Source organism: Mauremys mutica, chromosome 24 (genome assembly GCF_020497125.1).
Source record: "Mauremys mutica isolate MM-2020 ecotype Southern chromosome 24, ASM2049712v1, whole genome shotgun sequence".
NCBI lineage: Eukaryota > Metazoa > Chordata > Testudines > Geoemydidae > Mauremys > Mauremys mutica.
Window position 1 is genome coordinate 16,124,156 of NC_059095.1, and position 25,902 is coordinate 16,150,057.

At 49.6% G+C, this 25,902-nt stretch overlaps 1 protein-coding gene across 4 annotated transcripts in view; it reads right to left on the reverse strand.

The window, feature by feature from the left end:
• LOC123355889 (excitatory amino acid transporter 1-like) overlaps nt 1-25,902 on the reverse strand; it is a 138,020-nt gene that overhangs the window by 65,547 nt on the left and 46,571 nt on the right. For 3 of the 4 annotated variants that reach the window (XM_044998730.1, XM_044998731.1, XM_044998729.1), the window contains exon 1: nt 6,449-6,663. In XM_044998730.1, coding sequence (XP_044854665.1) covers nt 6,449-6,536 — 88 coding nt within the window. In that variant the 5' untranslated portion in view covers nt 6,537-6,663. Of the gene's footprint in view, nt 1-6,448; nt 6,664-14,233; nt 14,406-25,902 lie in introns of those variants that run through there. The other variant, XM_044998732.1, reaches the window with a different exon arrangement.

The window sequence follows — 25,902 nt, forward strand, 5'->3', positions numbered from 1 at the left end:
CATGAGACGACACTGATGTGTGCTGGGATGGCCATGGAGGGGATGAACAGCCCTGGGCAGAGTCTCCCTCTCTGACTGATCTTGCTCTACTTGGCACCGGGGATCGGTACCGGAAACCATACTGGTACCGGGAACGAGATCGGGACCTGCGACCGGAGCGGTGCCGGGAGGTCGACCGAGATCTCAAGGCTCAACATCAGGAGCAGCTGCGAGAGTCACGGTACTTGGAAAGGTGCCTGGAGCCGGATCGGTGCCAAGAGTACCAGGCCGGTGAACGGGATGCTGATCGGTGCCACGAGTGCGACCGGTACCGAGAAGGAGAACAGTGCCAGGACTGCGAGCGGCGTTGGGACCGGGAGCGGTGACAGGACCGAGAACGTCGTGCGGGACCGTGATCATGAGCGGTGCCGCTCTGCGGTGCTGACAGAGGGTGGTCTGATCAGGGCAGGCTTGCCAATAGACTGTATAACCCGCACCGGTGGTACCGGGGGTTGAGGCAGCGCAGATTCTGTCATTGCAATCAGCTCCCTCGCCGTGGAAAATGTCTCCGGCGTGGAGGGAATAGTAAGCTCAACCACAGCTCGCGCCAGGGAGCTTTCAGGCACCGAACTCGATGGCCCTTGTGGGACCGGAATCAACGGTGCTGACGTTGTCGGTGCCACAGCAGGCGTTGGTGCCGGGCGGTCCGACTTAGTCGAGTGCTCTGGCTGCAGTGCAGGTGGCACGGAAGCAGTAGGAGTCTTATGCCTCTTCACCCTCGGGGAGAGGGAGCGGTGCCGAAGAGACGTCGGTGCCGGCGATGGTCGGTGCCGAGAGGCCTTGGCAGTACCGGTGCGATCCGGTGCCGAGGAAGCGCTTCTGCTTGTAGACTGTCCAGTGCTCGGTGCCGAGGGCGGAGGAGTAAGAGCTGCCTCCATCAGGAGCTGTTTGAGACGAAAGTCCCGCTCCTTTTTCGTCCTCGGCTTAAAGGCCTTGCAAATGCGGCACTTATCTGCGAGGTAAGATTCCCCGAGGCACTTAAGACAGGAGTCATGGGGATCTCCTGTTGGTATCGGCTTGTGGCAGGCCTAGCACGGTTTGAAACCCGGTGAACCAGGCATGGGCCCCGGCACCGGGTGCAGGGAAGGGGCTAATCCCCGAACCCCTCTTAACTATATACACTAACTATGTTATTAACAAATAAAATTAACTACAACTATAGAAATTTGAACTATATACACAAGAATTAATGAGAGAACTATGAGTAGCTAGGGAAGTGGAGATCAGCTAAGCCGCGCTCCACTGTTCTAACGACTGACACAGGAGGTAAGAAGGAACTGAAGGGCCGTTGGGTCAGCAGGGGTATATATTCGGTGCCATGGCGGCGCCACTCTAGGGGGCGACCCAGCCGACCCGCCAAGTGTTGCTAGGGTAAAAATCTTCCGACGAACGTGCACGCGGCGCGCACACACCTAATTGGAATCGATATGAGCAAGCACTCGAAGAAGAACTGCTGCTTAGCTTGTCGGTCCCCAGCCTATAGCGGTGCATGGGATTCTTCCTTCCTAAGTGCAGGACTCTGCACTGTCTTTGTTGAACCTCATCAGATTTCTTTTGGCCCAAACCTCCCAGTTGTCTAGGTCACTCTGGACCCTCTCCCTACCCGCCAGCATATCTACCTCTCCCCGCAGCTTAGTGTCATCCATGAACTTGCTGAGGGTGAAATCTATCCCATCATCCAGATCATTAATGAAGATGTTGAACAAAACCGGCCCCAGGACCAACCCTGGTCCTGTTTGATGCCGCTTGCCAACTACTGCTTGATACCGCTTGCCAACTAGACATTGAGCCATTGATCACTACCCGTTCTCGCAAGCTTTCTATCCCCTTATAGTCCATTTATCCAATCCATACTTCTTTAACTTGCTGGCAAGAATACTGTGGGAGACTGTATCAAAAGCTTTGCTAAAGTCAAGGTATATCACATCCACCACTTTCCCCATATCCACAGAGCCAGTTTCTCATCACAGAAGGCAATTAGGTTGGTCAGGCATGACTTGCCCTTGGTGAATCCATGTTGACTGTTTCTGATCACCTTCCTCTCCTCCAAGTGCTTCAAAATGGATTCCTTAAGGATCTGCTCCATGATTTTTCCAGGGACTGAGGTGAGGCTGACTGGTGAAACTGAGCTAAGGAAAATTTGGGGTGAATGGAGAGGCCTATTATACTGCTGAATAGTATTCAAAAAGGCAATGAGAAGAGCCCTGCCTCACATGAAACTGGATTAGATAAAGTACACAAGAATGCACTGGAACCAAAGGTGGAAGTACAGCGTACTGGTAAGAAGTGGCTGCCGGTACCAACCCATACACAACTGTCATTAAATTGCTGCCCCTTTTGTCACCAACCAGGGCCACTGATGGGGTGGAGAGGGGGGCAAAAGGGGCAGCTGCCCCAGGGCCCAGTGATTTAAAAGAGCCTGGCCGCCGCTGCTGCTACCACAACAGAGGCTGGGCCCTTTAAATCACCACCAGAGCTCCAGGGGGCACGGGCTGGGCAGCGTGGAAGGGCTGGTTGGGGGAGGCTGACCCCCAGCCCTGTCCCTTCCACCCGAGGCCCTGCCCCTTCCAGGGACCTGGAGCCAGGCCCCCATACCGGTAAATCTTTTATATTACTTTCACTGACTGGAACAAGGAACTTTGGGTGAGTCAGCATGTTCACACGCCTGACTTCAGGACCAGGATATTTCTCTCTATCTGGCTCTGAGCCCTCTCTACTGGGGGGAGGGGGGAGCTAGAATTTGGCATCCACCAATTTCAAAGAATGGTGGCTCCATTATTGTAGTGCTCCCTGCAGCAGAGGTTTTGAGGTTACCAGGCACAGACACACCCTGTGGTTCTGCCTTGCTCCTGGCTTGTGCTACCACCTCCACTGTCCACGGGGTTTCCTGAACTCCTGGGCTTCTCTGCACAGTCACAGGAGGGCTGCTGGCTATGCTGCACTTCAGACCTGCCAGCATGTAACACTAGTACTCAGAACCTGGACCAAAGGCCTCAAATGGGCCTTTCAGGTGAGAACATCCCATTTACAAACCCACCTGTCCCTGTCACCCCATAACTGATAGATCCTAACTAATGTTTGTCTCACTGTGTGAATTAAACCCATTTAAAAAAAAGAAAACTGGAAAACCCAGTTCTACCATACTGGCCCCCTAGTCATGAGAAGGGGGTGAAGCCTCAGTTTTCAGATTACAGCACAAACTTCTATCACTTCAATGACATGGGTAACAGCTTCCCGGGCCTATTGCCTTAGGATCAGGCACTGGAGGGGAACCTGAAACACATTCTGACAGTGGGTGAAACAGTTATTTGCTAGTCAGCAGTAAATACTGGAGAGCGGTGCTCCTGGGTTCTATCACTGGGGCTGGGAGCGGAATGTGGTGCGGTGGTTAGAGCCAGACTAACTAGACACACATGTGGCAAACCCAATGGGAAAGGCAGAGCAGCCAAGTAGCTAAAAAACTTAGCCTGGTCTTAATGGAGACCTGGATTCTGTTCCCAGGCACATTTCAGTAACAATGTCCAGTTAACTGTGTGAATCTATTTGTAAAGTAGGGAAGGATAGGTTGGGTATGTGAAGGGGTACATACTGCACTGGGCCTTAAAGGGCTTAAGGACAATACTGGGCCAATTCCCCCCTTCCTAGGCCTGCAGAGAACACTCTGGCTGGAGGAGCAGCTTAAAGACCCCAGAAGCTCAGGTTAAAGGGGAGGCAAATGGGCTGGAGGAAAGATAAGCCCTTCCCTAGAACAAAACCAGATGGAAAGTTGAGCCTGAGATGGGCCCCCAGGCTGGGGACGCCCCTGGCAGTGCCTTCCACAGCACCCTTTGGAGACCCTGGCTCAGTTTTGAACTCTGTGAAGTTCCTGATTGTTTCGACTGCAGGGGACTGCACCCCAAACTGAAGGCGAAAACAAGTAGGAAGTGGCCCAGGGTAGCAGACTAGGAGTTTTGTTGTAGAGGACTCTGCTGGTACAGCTCCCCAATAGGACCTGGCCTGGGACCAGGCAGAGAGAGAGGCTCCAGGTCCCCCCACCACAGCTGGTTGAGACCAAGGCCCCAAAACAGACGGAGGCTGTGGTTCCTCCAGCCTAGGGGCAGGAGCCAGACGTTTCTGCCTCCTTTCATCTGGGAGGAAAAAAAACTGGGTGAACTAAGCACTAGGCCACTTAGCCCTTTGAGGACTCTACTCCAGGGTATGAGATTCTGGTCAATAATAAGGGTGGGGAAGAGCATGGAAACACAAAGAGCAGTCAGTAGAGGTGAGGCCTGAACACACAGCCTCCTGATTCCGCTCTGCACTTTCCCTTAGTCTACAGAGTATTTGAGGGAGCAGCCTCTCCCTCACCTGTGGAATACTGCCTGCCTTTCAGCCCGTGGAACAGAACTGGATTCTGTTAAAACGTGGAACCCCTTGCAAAAGCTGGTTCACTTGAGAGATGGGCTACAGTCATACCCCTTAAAAATGCAATTAAATAGTTGTGAGAGCTTCTACCCCCAGAGGGTAGGTAAAATGCACATGCTCTCCCCTGTCTGCGCGTACTAAACTGGGCTCTGCTATTCCTGATAATCTGTTCCCACATAATGGCAGTACTCCCAGACTCAGTGATTTTGGAACTGAGAGACCCATTTGTGTAAGCAAAACCAGGAGGGAGGCCACCAGAATGCAAGTTCTCAGTTTGGAGCATGAGTTCTAAGCATTGCTTGGTTTTGGTTTATTGCTGTTGGTCCGGGAAGCAGAATAGATTCCTAGTTTCCAAGACCAGAAGGGACCACTGTGATCATCTAGTCTGCACCCCTGGATAAGCAGGCTTGGCAGGATTGGATTTTAATTGACAGATGTCAGTAAACATCTATTTCTGCTGACACACTGAAATCAACAAAAAATATATTTCTCAGTGTAACCGGGTCCTTTCCTCGGCTCCACCGAGCTCTTTGCTGTTCCAATAAAGCACTGCGAGCCTTTTCTTGATGCAGCAACCATGGCTTGTATTCACACACAGTTCCCACCACCAGTGATACTATTTACAGAGCCTTACAGGTCTTACTGTCTCCTCTTTTACAGGGAGTCTCTCCCTCCCCACCTGGAAACTGCCCTTTCCCTGGCCATTCCCCCCTTGCTCTGGCTGCCAGCCAGCCTTTATGGCTCTTCAACCGGCAGGCCCACAGGTGCAGCCAGTTCCAGAGGCCAGGCACCAGACTTCTCCCCAGCCCCAATCTATTTCCCCTGATTGGGGCTGGCTGAGCAGAGGCTAATTAGGTGCCCTTGCAGCAGCACCCTGCTACACTCAGTAACAGTCAACAGGAGTGCAGCCTCCCCCACACCTTGGGTCTGCAGGGATCCCATGTCCCTGGCACCACAGCTGCAGCCGCATTGTCACAGACCCGCTCCCTCGCTCTGACAGTGGAGATGCAGAGGGCTCCCTTTGCTGCTACAGGGCCAGTGACACCTGATCCCTGCAGGCACATGGTCCAGAGACGGCTGCAGTCCTGGCCCAGCAGAGCAGAGACTCCGGGCCAGGACTGGGAGGAGGAGGAGGAACTCCCACACTGCTGAATGGCTCTGTCCCAGGCAGCAGCCATTCAGCAGCAAGTGGCCTCCCCCACCGCAGGGACTCCTCTTCATGCCCACAGCTGCAGGGTCTCTGCTCTGTCCTGCCAGGACTACAGCCTTCCCTACACCCTTGCAACTGCAGGGATCCAGTGTCACTGGCCCTGTGGCCATGCACGCAGCCCTTTGCAGCTCTGCTGTCACAGCCCTGTTCACCCACCAGTTAGAGGTGTGGAAGCCATCCCCAGGCAGGAGCTGTTCAGCAGCAGGATGGCTTCCCCTGTGAACAATCCTGTCCGGGGGCTCTGCTCTGCAGTCTCCTCTGCACCTTGCGCCCAAGTGTCTTGGGCCCCTGCCCTACCAGGGAGCCCCCTGCAGCGCTGCTCTTAGTGCTGGGAACCCCCTGCAGTCCTGCTGTCGGCACTGCCCTAAACCCAACCCCACCTCCTTAATTTCCAGCCACTGTACAAATAAAAACAGTTAAATATTGAAAAACTTTTAAAAAATAACAATCCATATTAATTGTCAAACTCAGAAACAACTGGAACTCTCCCAAGCCCACATGTAACACAGGCCCCAAAACTTCCCCAGACTCATTCAGAGAGTAGATCTTTTTGGAAAAAAAACAACAATAATGACTTTGAGGCACAACTTCCAAGTGTCTGTACAGCAAGGAAATCTCAGAAGTTTCACACCCCCTCAGATGGTGCCAGGTTCTGCCAACCCAACTGGAGAGGAACCTGTTCTGGAGCTACAACAGCCCAGGGCTCCCTAGCTCAAGAAATTCCCCGAGGAGTCAGTGACGACTCAGAAATAAGTCCATTTGTAAACACTGAAATGCCTGGCAAGACTAACATACCTGCTGTTACGTGAGGGGCCAGCAATTCCTCTCTCACCCAAAATTCTGGTTGCACTGAGCAGGCTTTGGAGTGGCCTGGGTCCCACATGGATCAGGGGTGGGAGCTGAGCCACGATGCAAGGATAACACTCTAAATACCATGAGAGGCATGAACACACTCACAGGCCTGGAAGGGTCTGAAGGGCCAAGTGCTTTACAGATGATCCAAGGGACCAGGCCTGTTATGTAACCCATTTCACAAACTGGGGTTTCGTTTCACTGAGCTGGCCTATTTCCCATCATCTCAAAATTACTCCAGCTGTAACACATGACTGACTAAGGATATCTCTGAGTGAAGCCTACAGTGCCTACACTTGTGCATTCTGGGAGTTCTATGGTAAAAGATAAACAAACAAAATCTCTCTGGGCAGCCCCTTGTAAGATCCTGCAGCTTTTGGGGCAGTTGGTGTTAACCTCAGGAACCGGATCTTCATAGGTGAGTTTACAGGAACCTGATTCTTTAAAAAAGGACCAAGCAAAAAAGGGGGAGGGATAGCTCAGTGGTTTGAGCATTGGCCTGCTAAACCCAGGGTTGTGAGTTCAATCCTTGAGAAGGTCACTTAGGGATCTGGGGCAAAAAATTGGTCCTGCTAGTGAAGGCAGGGGGCTAGACTCCATGACCTTTCAAGGTCCCTTCTAGTTCTAGGAGATTGGTATATCTCCAGTTATTACCATTAACACCTTGGCAGAGCAAGTCAGGTATTGCTGATGCAGTGCAAGATGGGAGGGTCACTGCTGGAGAAGCAAGGGTGCTTTTGAGGATAAGGCACTGGATACAAGTTAGGAGAATTGGATTCAATTTGCAGCTCTGCTAGGCTTCCTGCACTACCTTGGGCAAATCACTAGCCATAATGATAATCCCCTGTGCCTTAGTTTCTGATCTGTAAAATGGGATTATCAGAGCTTCCTTTAGCTGTCTCTTCAGGGCGGGGACTGTCTCTTCCCCTGTGTTGGTACCATGCTCAGCACAATGGAACCGTGATACTCGCTGGGGAATCTCTGCACTGTCACGATACAGAGAAAGAAAGATGGATTCTGAGCAGAGCTCAGCATGGCTGGAAGAAGAGAGATTTTAGCCAAACCTTGTGCAATCTGTTTTGTGCACTGCTGCCCAAATCCACACCCACTGTCCAGCTTCTAGCTATAAATGTGCAGTGAGGATTCCTCCTCTCTGCCTGGGGAAGATGGTCATGGAGACCAGGCCACCAAGAGAGGGGGATTGGTGGAGAAGGTGAGAAAGAAGCAGAGTTTAGATTGATAGATGAACCCGTTTGGCTAAAAGATGATGCCCCTTCCCTAGGTGACCAGATGTCCTGTTTTTAAAGGGACAGTCCTGTATTAAGCCCTCCTGCAGATATCCTGACTTTTTCTTAAAAAAGGGCAAATTGTCCCATATTTTCTGTCTCCACCCCATCAGTACTGGCAGGTCCTGCTGCTGGCCGGATCCCTGCTTACCAGCCGCCCTGCCACCAGCAGTGAGTGGGGGGATCCGGTGGCTGACGATGGGGGTGGGTATGCAAAGCTAGTGGCAGGGTGAAAAGGCAGCACGTAGGGCCAGCCGCTCCCACTGCTGGTCTGCCAGTGCAGCCCCCCCCTGCATGCTGGCTCTTGGCCAGCACCCCCCCCATCCCATATCCAGCTGGCACTGGCTGTGAGCCGTGGTGGTTGGTGAGTGCAGGCAGGCGCCAGGTGTTGGCTGGTTACGTGTCGCCTCTGCTGCCCACCCATCAGCCCTTTACATACTTCCCCTCTCACTGTCCTCTCCCTGTTTTGTCCCTTCACCCTCCCCAGCCAGGCTGCTCTTCCATATCCCCACCGGTGGGGCGCATCCCACTGCCAATGCTGTGCAGAGAACTAGCCCCTGGTCGGAGCACTCAGCTCACCAATAGCCTGGCCAGCAGGCTCCTTCCTTCCCCCATTGCCTCTGGCTGGGCATCTTGGAAAGCCCAAGACCCTCCAGCTTGAGGTGCTGGCCAGGAAGAGCCACGCCCTGCATGTGCCAAAGCCCCGCACAGCGCTGACATGGGGAAACTTCTCTGCCTCTCAGCTAAGCTCCAGAGTGGCAGAGGGAGCGGGGAGCAATTTCCAGCCTGTTCATGCCCCGAACCTGCAGGCTCCAGCCCCCAGGGCCAGGTTTGCTGAAGCCCCTGCAGTCAGGTTCCCTGGGCCCTGGTGCACAATGCATCCTTAGGGCTTGACCCCTTCCTGCCTGCACTGTAGCCGGAGGCAGCTGGGTTATGTGGGTGGCTAATGGCAGCCTGGAGGTGTTAGCAACCTTTTGACACTGTGCCGGCAGGAAGGGACAAGCTGCTTCGAGCCACCCAGGAGCAGTAGGGTGAGGGTGAGGAAGAAATGAGCTCTGCAAAGACACGGGCCAACTCATCCCTTCCCTCTCCCCTACTCCCCTGCAGCTGGAAGCAGCTCCCATCTCTTCCCTCCCCTAAAGTACCAAAAGGCTGCTGTTGGCCACATTCTGGTGTGAACCCTGGCAGAAATCTGGGGAGGGAGGGCATGTGACCCTGCATGCCCCCCCATGTGTTGCCTCAGGAAGACGCGGTGCCAGGTATCAGGAGAGGCAGGTCTGTCCCAGGCGCCCAGCCAGGCATGCAGGGTGGAGAGCAGGAAGGATCAGGTCGGTCATCACCCCCCCAGGTGAGAGAAGTGTACGGGAATATATATGTGTGTGTGTGTGTGTGTGTGTCATCCGACACCCTGTGTGGGGTCAGGGAGGGTGTTACCCCTCCCCCTGTGAACGCTAAAGTCTTAAAGATACAAAGGTAAATAAAAAGTATTTCTTTTTAACAGGGGCTCAGTGAACTTGATGTTAATTTGAATATTTGTATGACTGATTGCCATTGAACTTGCTTGAATACAAGTAATTTTACCGGGTGTCCCCTATTCAGCATAGGGAAATATGGTCACCCTACCCTTCCCCAGCCCTCAAACCTTGGCCCAACTTTCAAGCCAAACTTTGTGAGAATTTTGGTGACATCCAAATAACTATTTTCATTCTCTTTTCTGTTTACGCTGCCTCTGCACTTTGTGTTCCCAGCTTGTATGCATGGTCTGCAGTCACCTTGCAGAGGCACTATGGGACAGCTGTCCAGATTTTCCCAGCATGCTCTGATACACACACAGTTAGCAGGGTGGTAGGTTCAGGTGCACAAATACAATGACACATGGCTGTGTTGTGGTCCATGCTCCTTTTCTCTCCTGCTCTTTAATTTTGTGCAGCACTTAGATACCGCAGTAATGGGCAAGCAGAGAAAAAAAACAGTTGCTGTGTGCACACAACATTTGTTGTCCTGTGACAGAAGAGAGAGTGCCTCAACCTGATTACTCCACAGCTGTCCTAGTGGCAATGGGGCAGCCAGCAAAGAAAATCCCCAGTGGCCCAAGCTACGTCACCTTAAAAAAAGAGGATGCTCACGGGTGATCAAATTTCTAGAACAACCAACACAAAGGGTTCACTGCCTGTAACTATAACTGTTGCCAGGCTTGACAAATACACTACACGTAACACATTGCTGTCATAATATTTATCCAAATAGTATCTTGCAAGGTATTATATAAACTGGGAACATGCTGTTTATGAATATCATTGCATAATATATGTACAGGTTGTGTATAAAGAATTATTTATGTATGAGGAAAATAAGTTACTAAAATGTGTTTAGACCAAGCAGAATCCAAGTAGAGCTGATGAACAAGTCTGTCCTAGACGAAGGAATATTCTTTTGTTTGTTTGCCTGTCTCTGTTATAAATTAAGCAAGGTGTTGCCAAGGAGAATGAAAGTACATTTACACCTAAGGTAAACAAAGCGACTAAAGCAATTGAAAAAGCAGATTGTCCAGAGGATGAAGACAACAGCATGGCATCAGCTTCTTGGAGCACAAGCAGCAGGGGAAAAAATCCTTATCTGAGGATACACTTCAAAAGAATCTATTTGAAAAGTTTACTGAACTATAAAAAGAAGAGGAGAGAACCCCTTAATCATCCATCACCCAAGGGCCAAAAGAGGCCAGCGCTCTTGGAATCTGTGAAAGGCAGATCCTTCAGCCATGTGGGCTGAAGATGCTGAGAACTGACTACAGGCGAGAAACTGTCTGCGACCGGGATTGTAATCTTAAATTTTAGACTCTACAAAGCATTTGTACTTCTGTTTTATCTGTATTCATTTTTGTCTCTATTACTCTTAGTGTCACTTAAATCCAAGCTCTTTTTTAATAAACTTATTCTTACTTTGACTGTAAACCATCTCAGTGCTGTATATCAAAGTGAAGTGTGCATCCTCAGCTAAGCTAACAGGCTGGAGTGCACACTGTCTCTTTGGAGGCAGTGTCACTTGGTATTTCCTGTGAGCGTCCAGGGAGAGGGACTGGACACTGCACAGAGACATCCTATGGCACTGAATGTTACTTGCAAGGGAAGGTTTAGACTGGCAGAGTCTCAAGGAGTTTGCTGGTGATGCAGACAGATGGGTGTGACAGGGATCGGACACACACTGTAAGCTCCGGCAAAGCTCTCTTGCTGATGCAGAGAGGGAATACAGTAGCTTACGGTTCTGGGTGCCCTTAGGAGAGCACCACAATCCCAGGGGGGCTTTTTCCCCTTTTAAGGCCCTGTGAGAGATGAAATTTGAATGCGAGGGATCAGTTTCTCCCCACTATGAGCTCATTGGGGTGACTCAGTGAATGCCACACTCCATTTGTCCATGTGTGTAACTCACCAGTGGGGCACTTGCTGGAGGAGGCTTTGTCCTGCACAATCACCAATACCAAACACAGCAACAATACTTTATGTGCCAAGCCCCAAGCAAGGCTGTGGCACAAGGACAAAGAGGTCCCAGGCAGAGAGGGGATCAGCTACCAAGCAACATAAGCAAAAGGGGGCAGCAATTCAATCAATCAATAAAAACCTTTGGAGCCTCAGCCAATAACTCCCTGTCCATGGCCTTGTCCAAATGGAAGCAAAGGACAGACACACAACTGGCCCAGTTGATCATTCTTGTCAGGCAGGGACACAATTCAAGAGTGGATTGCTGAGTGCTTTGCCCTACGTGTGACATATTGAACTAAGTGCTTGTATTGCATCTTTTGGCATATCATAGGCCAGAGGAAAGCCCAGAGACTTTCCCCTCACTGACACCCTGGAATAAGAGAGAAGGACTTGTTGCACTCATTATAATGAAACCATGAATGATTATGATACAGAGCTGATTGACAACACTTTGCATTTACATCTCAAAGCACTTTCCAAGGGCTGGTGAGTATCATTATTTCCATTGTACAGGGGGATAAGGAGGCATCAAGAGAGGAAATGTCTTGAGCAAGGTCCGCCAGGGAGTCGACAGTAATGCCAGAATCAGAACACAGGAATCCTGGCTTTCCCGTGCTTTGGGCAGCATGGGCACTCCAGTCTTTGTCAAATTCTCCCACCAATGCTTGAGCACTGGTGAGCTCTAGTACTGGGGTGGGAGCACTAGGGCAAAGCAGACCACCTCTCATTGCTTTGAGCAGGTCTATACAATGGTTAAAAACCTGGTGGCTAATGTACCCTCATCCTGCCATTATTACTCACACCAATAGGGGTGCACTTGAACTAGAGCAACAGGGGGAGAATCCTGAGCATAGACAGGGCATTACTCGAATTAGCAGACCACACAGCCTCTTCCCAAGACTTGCCAAAGCCGGCCCAATTTGAAACACCCATTGCAAAAGCTCATTCAAGATATTCAGAGCGGGTGGGATTCAATGAAAGAAACAGCTCGGCATCCTGAAGCAGCAATCCTTTAATCAAACGTGTGTGATGCTAGCAGGGAAACCTGTGTTCTCATGCCTGCTAGAAAGAACTCCCCTCTGCACCACCCTGCCTCATTTGCCACCAAAGAGCTCAGCCCTCGGAACAGGTCCCAGAGCCAAGTGAGTCCACTGAGCCCACCTCGGCGACATACAGCCCTTCCCAGACTCCTCTCCTCTCCGCTCCCTCTGCCTCAGCTTTCTTTGGAGCTAGGAAGTAGCCAGAGACCTTGGGAATAATCAGCACATTTGAGACCATTTCTCCCATCGCCAGAAAACATTGCTATTGTGTTCCACACAAAACCTGCATATTCTGTGGGAGCAGCCATGAAACCCCTCCCACGCAGCAGCAATGAGGCACCCTAAAGGAGGGGGAGCACGGGACCCCAGGAGACTAGTGGGGTTAGCATACATTAAGCAGATAATGACTGACAAGGGAAAGGGAGATACTCCCCAGCATGGAGCAGGGGGTTACAGAGAGAATGTGTTTTGGCTGCTTCCCTGGGGAGGGAAGTTAACTCCTCTGGGGACATGGGAAATCTCCAGAGCAGAGGGCAGAATAGAAGGGAGTTCTCCAGCGCTTGGGGCAGAAGGGAGGGGAGTTCTCCAGCACCAGGGGCAGAGAGAAGAAGGGAGAGGAGTTCTCCAGTGCCACGGGCAGAGGGAAGAAGGGAGAGGAGTTCTCCAGCGCGGTGGACAGAGGACAGAAGGGAGGAGAGGTCTCCAGTGCTGGGAGGCAGAAGGGAAGGGAGTTCTCCAGCGCCAGGGGCAGAGGACAGAAGGGAGGGGAGGTCTCCAGCGCCAGGGGCAGAGGACAGAAGGGAGGGGAGGTCTCCAGCACCGGGAAGCAGGGGGCAGAAGGGAGGGGAGGTCTCCAGCGCCACAGGGAGAGGGCAGAAGGAAAGAAGGGGCAAAGGCAACTGGCCTAGCTAGCTAGTTACCCTCAGAGCTCTGATAAGTTGCCTGGGAACTGGTGTGAGCAGCAAATGATTCCTGCAGTTTGGCACTAACTCAGCCCTTCTTGGGAGTCTCAGGAAAGAGATTGAGGGGTTCTGCTGGGCTGTGCCTGAGCCACTGCCCACCCACTCTTGCCCTGAGGGGCTCCGTGGCGCCAGGTTTGAGGCTCACTGGGAAGAGCACTCTCTCTGCTGTGTGATGTTTGGAGCAGCCCCTTTCCGAAGTACAATGATGGGGGAGCTCAGCTGGCTCTGAGCTGGGCATAAACCTACTCAGCAGGGGTGTCCCGTCTGGGAAGGTCTAGGAAATGCCTCCTTTCCTTTGTTTGCATTTTCTTCTCCACACCAAACAAAATCGCCTCTTTTGCTTGCCTCTAAGAGAGTACTGTACAGCCGTCCCCGCCTAGACCTCCCACGACACGTACGGCATAGGTAGCAATGGTTACCCCATAAGCAGGGAAGCTGGGGCACAGAGAGGGTAAGGGGCCTGTCCAAGGTCTCTCAGTGAGGCAGTGGCAGAGCTGGGAAGAGAACCCACAGTGAACTGGATGGATCAGGGAGCTAAGTTCCAATCCAGACCACTTTGTAATGACTGAACATTGGTCCGCTCTGATCCAGGGTCTGAGTCCAGTTCCCTGAAGGCAGGCATCTACAAAGAAAATAATCTCCCACCTCAGACTGACACCCCCTAATGGAATCTGCTTCACCCCAGTCTCTAGCCCCATAAAATACAACCCAGTAACATAAGCCCTCCACAGAGCCAGGGCAGAGTGCTTTCCCAGGCACTCCCTTCAGGTTAGCCCCCTTTTACAGAGCACACAGAGTGAAATTCACACACACACACACACACACACACACACACACACACACACACACACACACAAAAAACCCTCGCCTGCTATCACTGCATCCCCACGGTGTCTGCCAGGCCCCTGCAGCTTTCCCCTGGCACATGAGGAAAATCACAGCTTTCACGGGCAAAACAACTCACCTGAAGCAGGTGTCAGAAGGGCAGCAGGACTCTGGTCTGAAAATGTGCCTGTGCTCTTGGGAGTTATTGCAAGTCCATTTATTCTCTTCTTCTTCCTCCCGCACAAAGGAAGAAGGCAAAGTGTTCTTCTTTGGAAGGTCCAGCGCTAGCACAGAACTCTCAGCAGCCTCCTCTGAAAGGAGAAAGGATGACTGTATTATTCCTAAGATACATGGGGAGGTTGGATAGCAGGGAGGAGGAGACTGCAAGGATATGAACTGATTGTGGGGGAGCTGGGGACTCATGGCACCTGTCACCAAGATGCTGCATGGATTCCACACTGCAATTAACACTGCCAATGCTGGAGTGAATTCCTCTGCCTCCGCACACAAGCTGCAGAAAAGAGTTAATGACAGTGAAGGCAGCGGGGCAAGAACAGTGCAAGGCATTCCCAGGAGGCACCAGCTTCCATCCCATCACCCCATTTCTTCATTCTGCTGCTTTCTAGTAGCCTGCCTTGCATTCAGAAAGCCCTTCGGATCCCACAGTTGGAGAGTTACCAGATCAGGATCCCAGATTTTCTTCTCTCATCAGCCTGATCTATGCAAACAGGACTTCCAAAGGCCAGATTCACCTGCACAGCTTAGTCCAAGGATTGTAAATGTGAATTTTCTGCCCTTGTCCTAACATATGGGATCTGCAGTAGTGTGTGTATCAGCTATGTCACTAGCCAGATGCCATTCATTTTTGTGCAAAGGAAATATATCATCAATACATTTTAGCTGTGGGCCAAACTCTGCCTTAGGAAAATGGGCACAGCTCCTGCTGGCTTTCATCACTGCTTTATTAAACAGAGATTCCTAGAGCTCCCTTTCCCATGGCAGCTGGGCACTCCAAACACAGAGATAAAAGCACTACCTCAACCATACAGTTTAGGGAACAAGAGAAAGCACTTCCCAGCCAATCACAGCTCCTGCGAAGGGGCACAGGGAGAGCCATATCTCCCAGACACCAGTTTCAGGGCTTCATGTCTGCAGTGTGCTGCAGGAGTGCACGTGATCACATGTCCCCCTAGAAGCTGGCCCAAGTGGAGATAAGAGCCCGAATGCTGGTGGAGTTCTCCTGTAGTTCAGGGGCTTGTGCTGAATGCTCTGGGTTCAACACCCAGCTAAGTAGTTACAAAACCACATCCTAGGTGGGAGATGAACTCCTGTGGATGATTTTACTCCTCTGGCTGGGAGGAGATAAAACACTAGCTTAGTGTGTGCGCCCATGGCCTAGCCTCCCACCACTCGCCTGCCAGCAAGCACGAACTCTGCCTCACACAAGCTGAGACCGCGCCAAGTCCATCTAATCTCCCCGAGTTACTAAAACTATAATCTGTGCTCAGTGGAAAGGAGGAGAGCTGAGCTGACCAGCAACACTGCAGCAGCAGACACCGCCCAGCCCCCCTGCAGCTTCGTGTAAACACTGAGCAGGAGGAGAGCCCCTCAGAGACACCTCCTGGGATGCCTCCAGAAAGCCTGAGCAATTGTCCAGCACTGCCCGCTCAGAGGCTTGAGTCTCACTGACAAAGCTCCGTTGATCGCTCTGTGCTCTTGAGGTGGAGGTACTGACGGGCTCATTCTGTCATCCTTCTTCCTCTCTCCCTGTGCCACGGACACAGCTCCCTGCTCGAGACAAGCCGCCCAAATTACACTTCACATTGCCTCCCTACAGAGGCATCTGGTCTCATACAATGAAAATAAACCTGCTGCTGGCTCTCGAGTTCCCAGAGCTGCCAACATCACCTGAATCAAGCACAAGGGAGTGGCAGGCAGCACCACAACCAATCTGCCCCTATGGGTGGGAGCGATTCTGCTGGACACAGCAACACTGGGTGCAAGCCCAGGTCCTTCAGATCTGAATAACTCTTAAAGCCATCTCGCTACAGAGCCATCCATCATGTTACTGGCCCAGCACAATGTCCAGAACATACGTTAACCTGTATAAAACCCTGGACATTTCCGAGCTCTAAGAGCTCCCCAGAACTGCCGCCCCACTCTTAATCTCTAAATTTTCTATCTTTCCTCTAGGTGAGGATGCCAGGCTTTGTTCCCTGGTGCCTTTACAAGGCTCTCTGGAAGCTCAGGAGTCATCCCATTGTCCACACTAGCTGCCATAGAGCTAAAGTTCCTGGAAGCTGTTAGGAACAAAAGAGCTTTACACCTGTTTACAGTCTGCTCCCAACACTTGCAGCTCCGCATTAGGACACTGACTATAATCAAATCTCATGCTTCAGGAATACCCCAGAGCACAACTGGCCAGATGTATTCCAGGCTTTTCTTTCCACTTTCCTCTGAAGCATCAGCTGGAGACAAGACAGTATGGGATGGTGCCAGGCTCTCAGGTAGTATCTTCTTTCTAGGTGTGGGCTTGTCTGTCTTGCTCACGTGCTCAGGGTCAGACTGACTGCCACTCATGGAGTAGAGAAGGAATTCTCCCCCAGGTCACACAGGCAAAAAACCCCAGGGTCCCTGCCATTCTCTGCAGCTTGGGACATGGACACCTGCTGGGATCGTGTGGCCATGTCTCACCTAGACACTTGGGCAATGGTGACATATCAGTCTCCGGACTGAAATGTTTTGTTTTACTAAAATCACTGGCCATAATATGTGATGTCTATGAAACTCCTGGACTTGTTGACAAAGGAAGAATGGTCACAGCAGAACCTAAATTGCCACCAGGCTTCTGCTGGCATCTCAGTACCTGGGAGAGCTGCCTAGGGCCTAGATGGATGCTGCAGAGTAGAGGTGGGGTTGAGATCTGAAAGGCCTGGCTGCACTTCTGTAAACCCTCCAGTTTCCTTTTCTCTCCTAAGGCCTGTTCCTGTTACTAAATGAATTGCTCTACCTGTGGTGAGTAGCTAGAGGGGAGGAGTTTCCCCTCCATGCTGCCAGTCCCCCTCACTGAGCAAAAGCAGCAAGATCTGGCATCAAACAAAAAAAGTGCCATGCGATCGCATAGCCTGCAACCTGGACAGGCTGCTCTCCAGCGCTATGTAACCAGGCTGAACAGCTAGTCTGTGGTGGCTGAGACTGCTTTCACCCATCTGAAAGAGATCAGGTACCCAGAAAACATACACTCCTGGGGTGAAGCAGGGTAGACCAACTTTCAGTCTGTATTGTGCTTCCTGAGCATGTGTCAAGATACGTGGCCGGGACTGAGCAATTGTTCTTGCTGAGGGACGAGAGTGCAAGCGGAAGGAAGTGTGCCTGGAGCCAACTAGCCCGCTCCTTGGCTCTTAGAGGAGCCTGCACACCCACCTCCTGAGGGCAACAGGGGAAAATGTGAGGGGGGCGGAAACAAACAAAACACAGAAGCTTAGTAGAAAGGAGACCAGACAAGCAGTGCAGGGGCTGGGAGGTCACTTTTTGCATAGCAGTTTATGTTTCTTTTCTCTGTTACCTCTGCTGCAATCAGTGCTCTAGCCCAGTGGTTCTCAACCAGGGGTACACGTACCCCTAGGGGTATGCAGAGGTCTTCCAGTGGGTATATCAACTCATCTAGAGATTTGCCTAGTTTTACAACAGCACTAGCGAAGTCAGTACAAACTAAAATATCATACAATGACTTGTTTATACTGCTCTTTATACTATACACTGAAATGTAAGTACAAGATTTATATTCCAATTTATGTATTTTATAATTATATGGTAACAATGAGAAAGTAAGCAAATTTTCAGTAATAGTGTGCTGTGACACTTTTGAATTTTTATGTCTGATTTTATAAGCAAGTTTTTTAAATGAGGTGAAACTTGGGGAAGGCAAGACAAATCAGACTCCTGAAAGGGGCACAGTAATCTGGAAAGGTTGAGAGCCACTTGTCTAGCTCAGGCTTTGGCTACACTTACACTTCAAAGCGCTGCCGCGGCAGCACTTTGAAGCGCTAAGTGTAGTCAAAGCGCCAGCGCTGGGAGAAAGCTCTCCCAGCGCTGTCCGTACTCCACCTCCCTGTGGGGAATAACGGACAGCGCTGGGAGCCGCGCTCCCAGCGCTGGGGCTTTGACTACACTGGCGCTTTGCAGCGCCGCAATTTGCAGCGCTGGAGAGGGTGTGTTTTCACACCCTGCTGCAGCGCTGCAAATTTGTAAGTGTAGCCAAGCCCTCACAGGGCTGACTCCTTGCTTCAGCAGCTGGCTTGGGAATAAATAATTCAGAAGCCAGGAAGGCGAAAGCAAAAAACCCTCATGAGGGGACATAACTGATCTTCTGTAGCTGTTATGCCTCATAGGTCCCATGACTCACAGTGGAGCAGTTCTGACTCTATCCAGCAGGAGGCAGAGCGGACATGTACACTAGGCAGTATCTGACAGTGTCTACTTGACTGGATATGTCTATTATTAGTAATTAACATTTAACTAACATAGGACAATTGTCTTTTGCCACCACTCATCACTCAAGTTAAATTTAAATCTCAGTTTAGCCTTTTACAACCTGCTCTATTTCCCCCCTTCACACTAAAAATACTGGCTGGTGTCTGTCTCCCACTTGCCTAGAGTGATCGACATTTGACAAATTTCACTTACTTCGTCTTTCCTCACACCAGCCTTGCCCTGTGATACCCAGACTCAGATATTACTGAGGCTTGTGCCTGGGTCTATCTCAAGACACCTTCAAGTTACAAAATAGGTGCCTGGTCTCTTTAAACTGAATCCAAGCTGCTAGTGATAATAGCAGGCCTGGATTGTGCAGTTCACTGGGTGCCAGCTGTGTGGTGCCTTCCCACAGTGAATAGGTCTGCTTTTGTCACTTCCCATCTGGGCTACAGTAACCTCCTGTACTTGGAATGCAACCACAAGCCCTCAGGAAACTCCACTTAGTGTAGACTGTGGCAGTGTCTCTCCTCAGCAACACAAGGTATCGTGAATACATCAGATCTGATCTCCACTCTCCAGGCTGGCTCCCCATAGGACACCATGTCAAATTCAAGGCCTTGGGACTCATGTGGAAGGCACTCAACAGGGGAGTTGGCTGTGAATTTTTCAGGGAATTTTTTGTTGTTGAAAAATGCTGATTTGTCTGAAACTTTTCCAGGAAATGTATCAGTTTTGGCAAAACAGGTTCCAGGAAGGTTTCTCAGAGGTCCAGGATAGAATTTCTGGAGGGTGGTGGAGAAGAGAGAGACAGACAGACCATCAGTCAACAACTTTTTGGTATCACATGGGTGGGCAAATTCACATCTTTTTTTGAAAGGTCCATGCATACACATTACAAAAATATGTGGTGGACCTTTCTGCATTGTAGCTTGAAGGTGGAGTTAGGCCTGTTTCTATGAAAACTGTACACGTGAAGGTAGGCCATGGGTTAAAAATGGGTATGGACCATACTTCGACTAAAAATCTTCACCCAATTTTAGGTAATTTCTTTCTCATTAAACTAGTGAAATTAAACAGCCTCATTTGCATAACTGTTGCCATGACAACCAACAACGGGGAGGGTCATGCTTCACGTGAAAAAATATTTTGATTCTGCAGGCATTAACATAATTATTTTCAACTTCAAATCAACTTTTAGGTTGTTGTTGTGTACAATAACATACTGTGACTTAAGATTTATTTTTTTCCTCAGTTTGCTTCAGATTTGACTGGGATGCAGTCAGAGGTTCCCAAAAAGCATCCACAAACAGAGCAAAGGTCTAAAAACACATTTGCGGTATGTGATGTGGAGGCTCCTTACACAGACCTGACCAAACCAAGAGACCTAAAAAGAAAGAATCTTCTAAGAGCCACAGAGATCAAAAAATGTGCTGCCATTATGCAATATAAAGACACCAATGAAATACCTAACATATTTTATCACCTAAATTGTCAAAAGATCTTCACGCACAAGAAAACATGGCAACAGCTTAAAAAACAAGCAGAATCTTCTAGCTGTAATGAAGAAATGGCCATGAATCATGCAAATCAATAAGGAGAATAAGAGCATCATCCACCACAGTGTATGAAAAAGTCCATATACTTTGTGACAAAGTATCCAAATATGTGAAAGGGACCAAGTCCTGAGAGCCATTGTGTCAAGCAGTAGATCTCAGGTCAGATAGGAATGTACAGAAAAGAGCAGAATAGGAGATGGACAGCAAGATATTAACTGTTAGACCAAGGGAGCTAGTAACAGCAGAGACACAGATCTTGTTATCGAGCCTACACAAGACCAACAGAAAAGCACAAGTGTCATCAAGGTGATGACAATAGCATATGATAGGCTATTCAGTTATATCTGCACTGATTTGTTTTCAAAGCTTCCTGTTGTAGCAATGGTGAATATCACACAGGCACTGGTGGCCAATATGAGCTCTCTTGATATTGAAAAAAATCAAGCCATAAAGAAACACATTTGGAAAAAACTGGAAGCAGAATTCAAAAGTGTTGTTTACCCCTTCACATACCACAAGAACCAGGGGTTACCCAATGAAATTAATAGGCAGCAGGTTTAAAACAAACATAAGGAAGTACTTCTCCACACAAATGCACAGTCTGCCTGTGGAACTCATTGTCAGTGGATGTTGTGAAGGCCAAAAGAGTAACTGGGTTAAAAAAGAATTAGATAAGGTTGTGGAGGATATATCCATCAATTGCTATTAGCCAAGATGGTCAGGGCACAACCCCATGCTTTGGGTGTTCCTAAACCTCTGACTGTTAGGTGCTTTGACAGGACAACAGGGGATGGATCACACAATAATTGCCCTGTTTTGTTCATTCCCTCTCAAGCATCTGGCACTGGCCACTGTCAGAAGACAGGATATTGGGCTAGATGGATCTTTGGTCTGCCCCAGAATGGCCATTCTTAAAATAGCACTTCCTTTATCCCAATAACCAGTTAGCCAAAAGTTTTGGATGTCTCACAGGCCATTTGGATAAACAGGAGTGCACTATTACTGTATGAATATCAAATATGACTTGATCAGAGAGGTAAGATTACTGCATTATTGTATTTGGCTATTAGACTTTCCTGAATGAATTTGTCTCGCCAGTAAGGAAAACAGAGCAAAAAAGCAATTCAGTGGCCCTAGATAAGCATCCTCTCAACACACACTTGGGGGCAATTCCAAGACAATAGCGGAGCTATTAGCCATGAAAACAACAAGGAGTCCGGTGGCACCTTAAAGACTAACAGATTTATTTGGGCGTAAGCTTTCGTGGGTAAAAAACCACTTCTTCAGATGTTTTTTTACCCACAAAAGCTTATAAATAAATCTGTTAGTCTTTAAGGCGCCACCGGATTCCTTGTTATTTTTGTGGATACAGACTAACACAGCTACCCCATGATACTATTAGCCATGAAGATGCTATTCCAGGGCTCCAGCCATTAGTCATACAGCTGTTTGCCAAGGCTGGGAACCTAGAGATCAAAGGGACACGAACCTGCTAAAAGGACTCTGGGGTGGAGTGTGAGTAAGAACAGACTGAGATATGGAGACGAGACAGTTTGCAGGAGCATCTGACAGCAGCTGGGGCCTCCCCAGCAACCAGGGAATGGGAAACCTCAGGGACAGACAGGCATATGGATAGGCTGGTCACAGTATTAAGATCTGTTCTCTCTGAAATACTTTGATTCTAAGTAAAACAATATTCTGCTTTAAGGAGGCTGTCTGGTCACTGCCTACCGCTGTCATTGCTCAAGAGGAACTGAAATACAAGGGCTGAACCTAGGCCTGCTGAGGAAATCATGGTTAGCAGCGGGGGAGAACTGCGTGATCCTACCCCCAGACGAATGCTGGTTTGAGGCCAGAGACCTGAAAGGTGGGTGCATTTGAAGAGACAAGGAAGGGTCAGCGGTGACAGGTTCATCCATCTTGGCTAGGTTTTTCACACTCAAAGTCTCATTAGCCACCTGATCTCAGCACAACTGGGATTTCCATGGCACATGTACCAAACCACAGATCTGCTTCCCTTTCCTCATGCACCCCCAGGAATCAGCCCCACTCCATGCCATGCATCTGCATCCTCTTCCATTAGCTCTTCCACCGTGGCAGGAGTCAGTGGGCTGGAGATGGGACACTAGGAATATGAGTATCAGAGGGGTAGCCGTGTTAGTCTGGATCTGTAAAAGCAGCAAAGAGTCTTGTGGCACCTTATAGACTAACAGACGTTTTGGAGCATGAGCTTTCGTTGCTGCTTTTGGGAATATGAGGTCTCAGACCCAGTCCTGCCCTGAGTCTAAGTGCTGGGGGAGTCTCCATGTCTGAAACCTGGAATTCGAGACATTAGCATCATCCTGGTGTTTACCCATTGCAGTTTGTGTACCCTGCATGCCCCGGAACACACCCCCATAACCATCCAAGGGCTGAGTGGAGATAGACAGGCTGGGGGAGCTTTAACTCTTCATGCACTTTGTGAACGGCCAATTTAAATGTAACTTGGCAGCCTTCCACACACTGGGGCTGGGCAACTCCACCTGACACGGCTGCTCCTCCGTGCCTTGCTGTGGTGGCTGCTTCCACATTAACATCTTCTGCGCTGTCACTTGGCTGCTCTGTTCTCGGGGATGGGATGTGAGAGCTCATTGGTCTGGAACGAAGACACAGAATCCAGCTCCAATCCACACCATGTTCGGGATCAGTGCTGCCATTGGGGAGCTCTTTGAAGACCAATTTGAAATGAGTTAGTGGGTCTCAGTCCAGTTCCTAGTGGGACAGGTGTCAACCCACAAACACCTCCTCAATAGAAAGGGCAAGGACCGAATGGGCTATGGAGCCTGAACACCCCTGCTCACCCTGGTGAGTCACTGGAGGGCAGGGGGCGGAAGTTAGCACTGTTAGCAGAGGACTCCTTTCTCTGTGTCAGTCTATGCCAAAGGGAGACAGGCCGCATGGTTGGGAGGGAAGGTCAGTGGACACATCTGACACAATTTACAGGGCTGAGGCAGCGCGGGGTACCAGCCTGGGCTGTTCTCAAGGTCCCCTTCCCAAGTGCTTCCAGCCCAATGCAAGCTCGCTCTGAGTAAAGCTGTGCAATTTTCCAGCTGGCTGGGCAGATTCTGAGTCTGACACACACCTGGCTCCCTAGCGTGGCTGCTTACTGGTGCCCCGAGAGCTCCAGGGCATAAGCTGTGAGATTCCTATGGGGTTGCGTCTAACTTCTAGGTCAGGAGCAATCACTGAAAGTAGATCAGAGAGCTCACAGCGGAGGTGGCCTGATAGCACTAGTGCTGCGAACAGACCTCCCCTTTGGCTCAGTTTCTCTAATGAGCTAGGAGCCAGTTTGAGCTGCTCCTCTTGACAGCACACAGCCATCACCATTCAGAGCTACTGTAAGTCCATGTGACTGTTTAAAGCCTCATGGGCAAGTCTGAGCTCAGCATGTCCTCCTCTGCCCCAACGGGACCAGAGGGACTAGAATCTGGAGTCTAGGCGTTTGGGGTACAATAGATCAGAAGCCAGCTTTGTCATCTTCCATAAAAGGGTCTCGGCAGGGAAACCACCTACTAGGGAAACTGTCCCTGAAGCTCCAGATTTGCCAAGAAAGATTCAGGCTCCAGCGTAGCCAACCCATCAAGGTTTGGGGTTTCATTTGGGTCAAAGGTTCTGGGTTTGGGCATGTCCTGAGGTCTGATCTATGCTACCAGGAAAGCCAGCTCGTAACACACTCATCTCACCAGTAACAACAAACACAATAGTGTTATGGCCACATAGCAGCTTTTTTCACCACCTGGCCATGTGTGAATCACAAAGCAATGTTTGTGCAGCTACCACATTGCCTGAGTGTATCAGTCTCAACTGGGCAAACCCAGGCAGCTATCCCACAGTGCCTGGGCAGGGAGGAGAACACCCAGAAGGCCTCCACACAGAGCAGCACCACTACTATGTGCTCTAGGATGTCCTCATCGTCCTGCTGTGGAGAGACTGAGGACAGACCAAATGAGTGACACAGACACGGGGGGGAGGTTCTGACTTATACAGAAGTGCCCGGGAAATAGGGTACAATCAGCAGTGGAAAAGACCAAACAATCCCATAAAATCACTGAATCCAAGACTGCTTGTTTGTTCCCTTTTGTGCCTGCAACTGTCTGCTGGCCTTGGCATGGGGAACATTAACCCACAGCCAGACTTTGGCAGCCCTTCTCTTCTTGTGGGAGATGCTGGTTTTCAATCTGGGCAACGTACCAGGGCCAGCACATATTTTTCTGGTGAGCTGCCACATCTCAATGATTTTGACTTTGCTCCTGACTTGGCACAGCATGAGAAGCCGGACTATTATCCATGGATACAGACACAGTCAGAGCTGCTTGCTGGTGAAGTCCAGTCACAGTTAATTGGCTGTTGGGTAACGAGAGGTGACAGCTGCTGCAGGCAATGGGAATTGCTCTGCAGGACAGTAGCAGAAAGGACTGCTAAGGTGGCTGGCATGGGGGAGTGGATGGCAACATCAAACTGCTGATAGTGCCAAAGGGGAAGAAAGAGACTATCCCAGGCAGCAAAGTAACAGCAACTGATATTTCTACAGCTAGAGAGTAATTACATAAGGTTTGCAGAGCGATGCAGAGAGTGGAAGTGCCATACATGTGACTGAGATCCAAATATGTAAGGACTTGACTTATTTACTCTTTAAGAGATTTGCCATTTGCCTTTTGCTGTGTGCTACAGGACATGGTGGGCACCTCTATGCACAGGAGGAAAATGGCCAAGGTACAAACAGATCATAAAACTTTGGAAGTCACATTACACACACCATTGTGCAAAGCACTGCTTAGACTTCAGAAAATGATCATGAGACTGCAAAAGCATTCATTAAGTGTGAAACAGAGCCCCAGTAAGGAGCCTCTTATGGCAGAGCTCCTACAACTAGTGAAGTGGAGGTGCTGCAGAAAGACGAGTCTGAAGTAAATATGACAAGTACTACTCACGACTGAAGCAAATTTTCACAAACTCACACAAGAAAAACAAACTAACTCACCTTTACAGTAGTTTGAGTGCATAATTCTAAGTGAATGGCCAATGAAAAAAGCTGCACATAATGGGACTCTGCACAAACGACATTTGTCATAAAGTCACACAGCATGAGGCTGGAAATCCTAATCATAATGCACAATGCACTTCTGGGTACAAACACCGAGACGTTCTATTCCAGCCAAGCATGGATTGAAAATCTGCAATAAATACAGGAAGCAGAATGCAAGAGGATCAAGGAAAACTCATGTGATTCTTGACACTGGAACAAGGTTTGTGCAGATCAATTTGACACTATAACTGAATTCTCTGTCCATGTCTAGTGTTTGCAATTCAAAGAGGACAATGAAAAATTGGTGAAGATTCAGAGGACAGCTTCAACAACTATTCAAGGATTGGAAAACATGCCTTACAGAGAGGCTTAGTCTATTCAGTTTATTGAAGAAAAGAATAGAGGTGACTTGATCACGATCTATAAGTACCTACGTGGGGAGAAGATTTCTGATAGTAGAGGGCTCTATAATCTTGTAAAAGCAAAACAAGATTTGGTGGAAGTCAGCTGAAGCTAGATAAATTCAAACCAGAAATAAGGTACAAAATTTTAACAGTGAGGATAACTAACCATTGGTATAACCTACCTAAGAATGAGATTAATTCTCTGTAACTTGAAATCTTTAAATCAAGTTTGGATGTCTCTTTCTAAAAGATATCCTCCAGTTCAACACAAGTTATTGGGCTTGATGCAAGAATCAGTGGGTGCAAT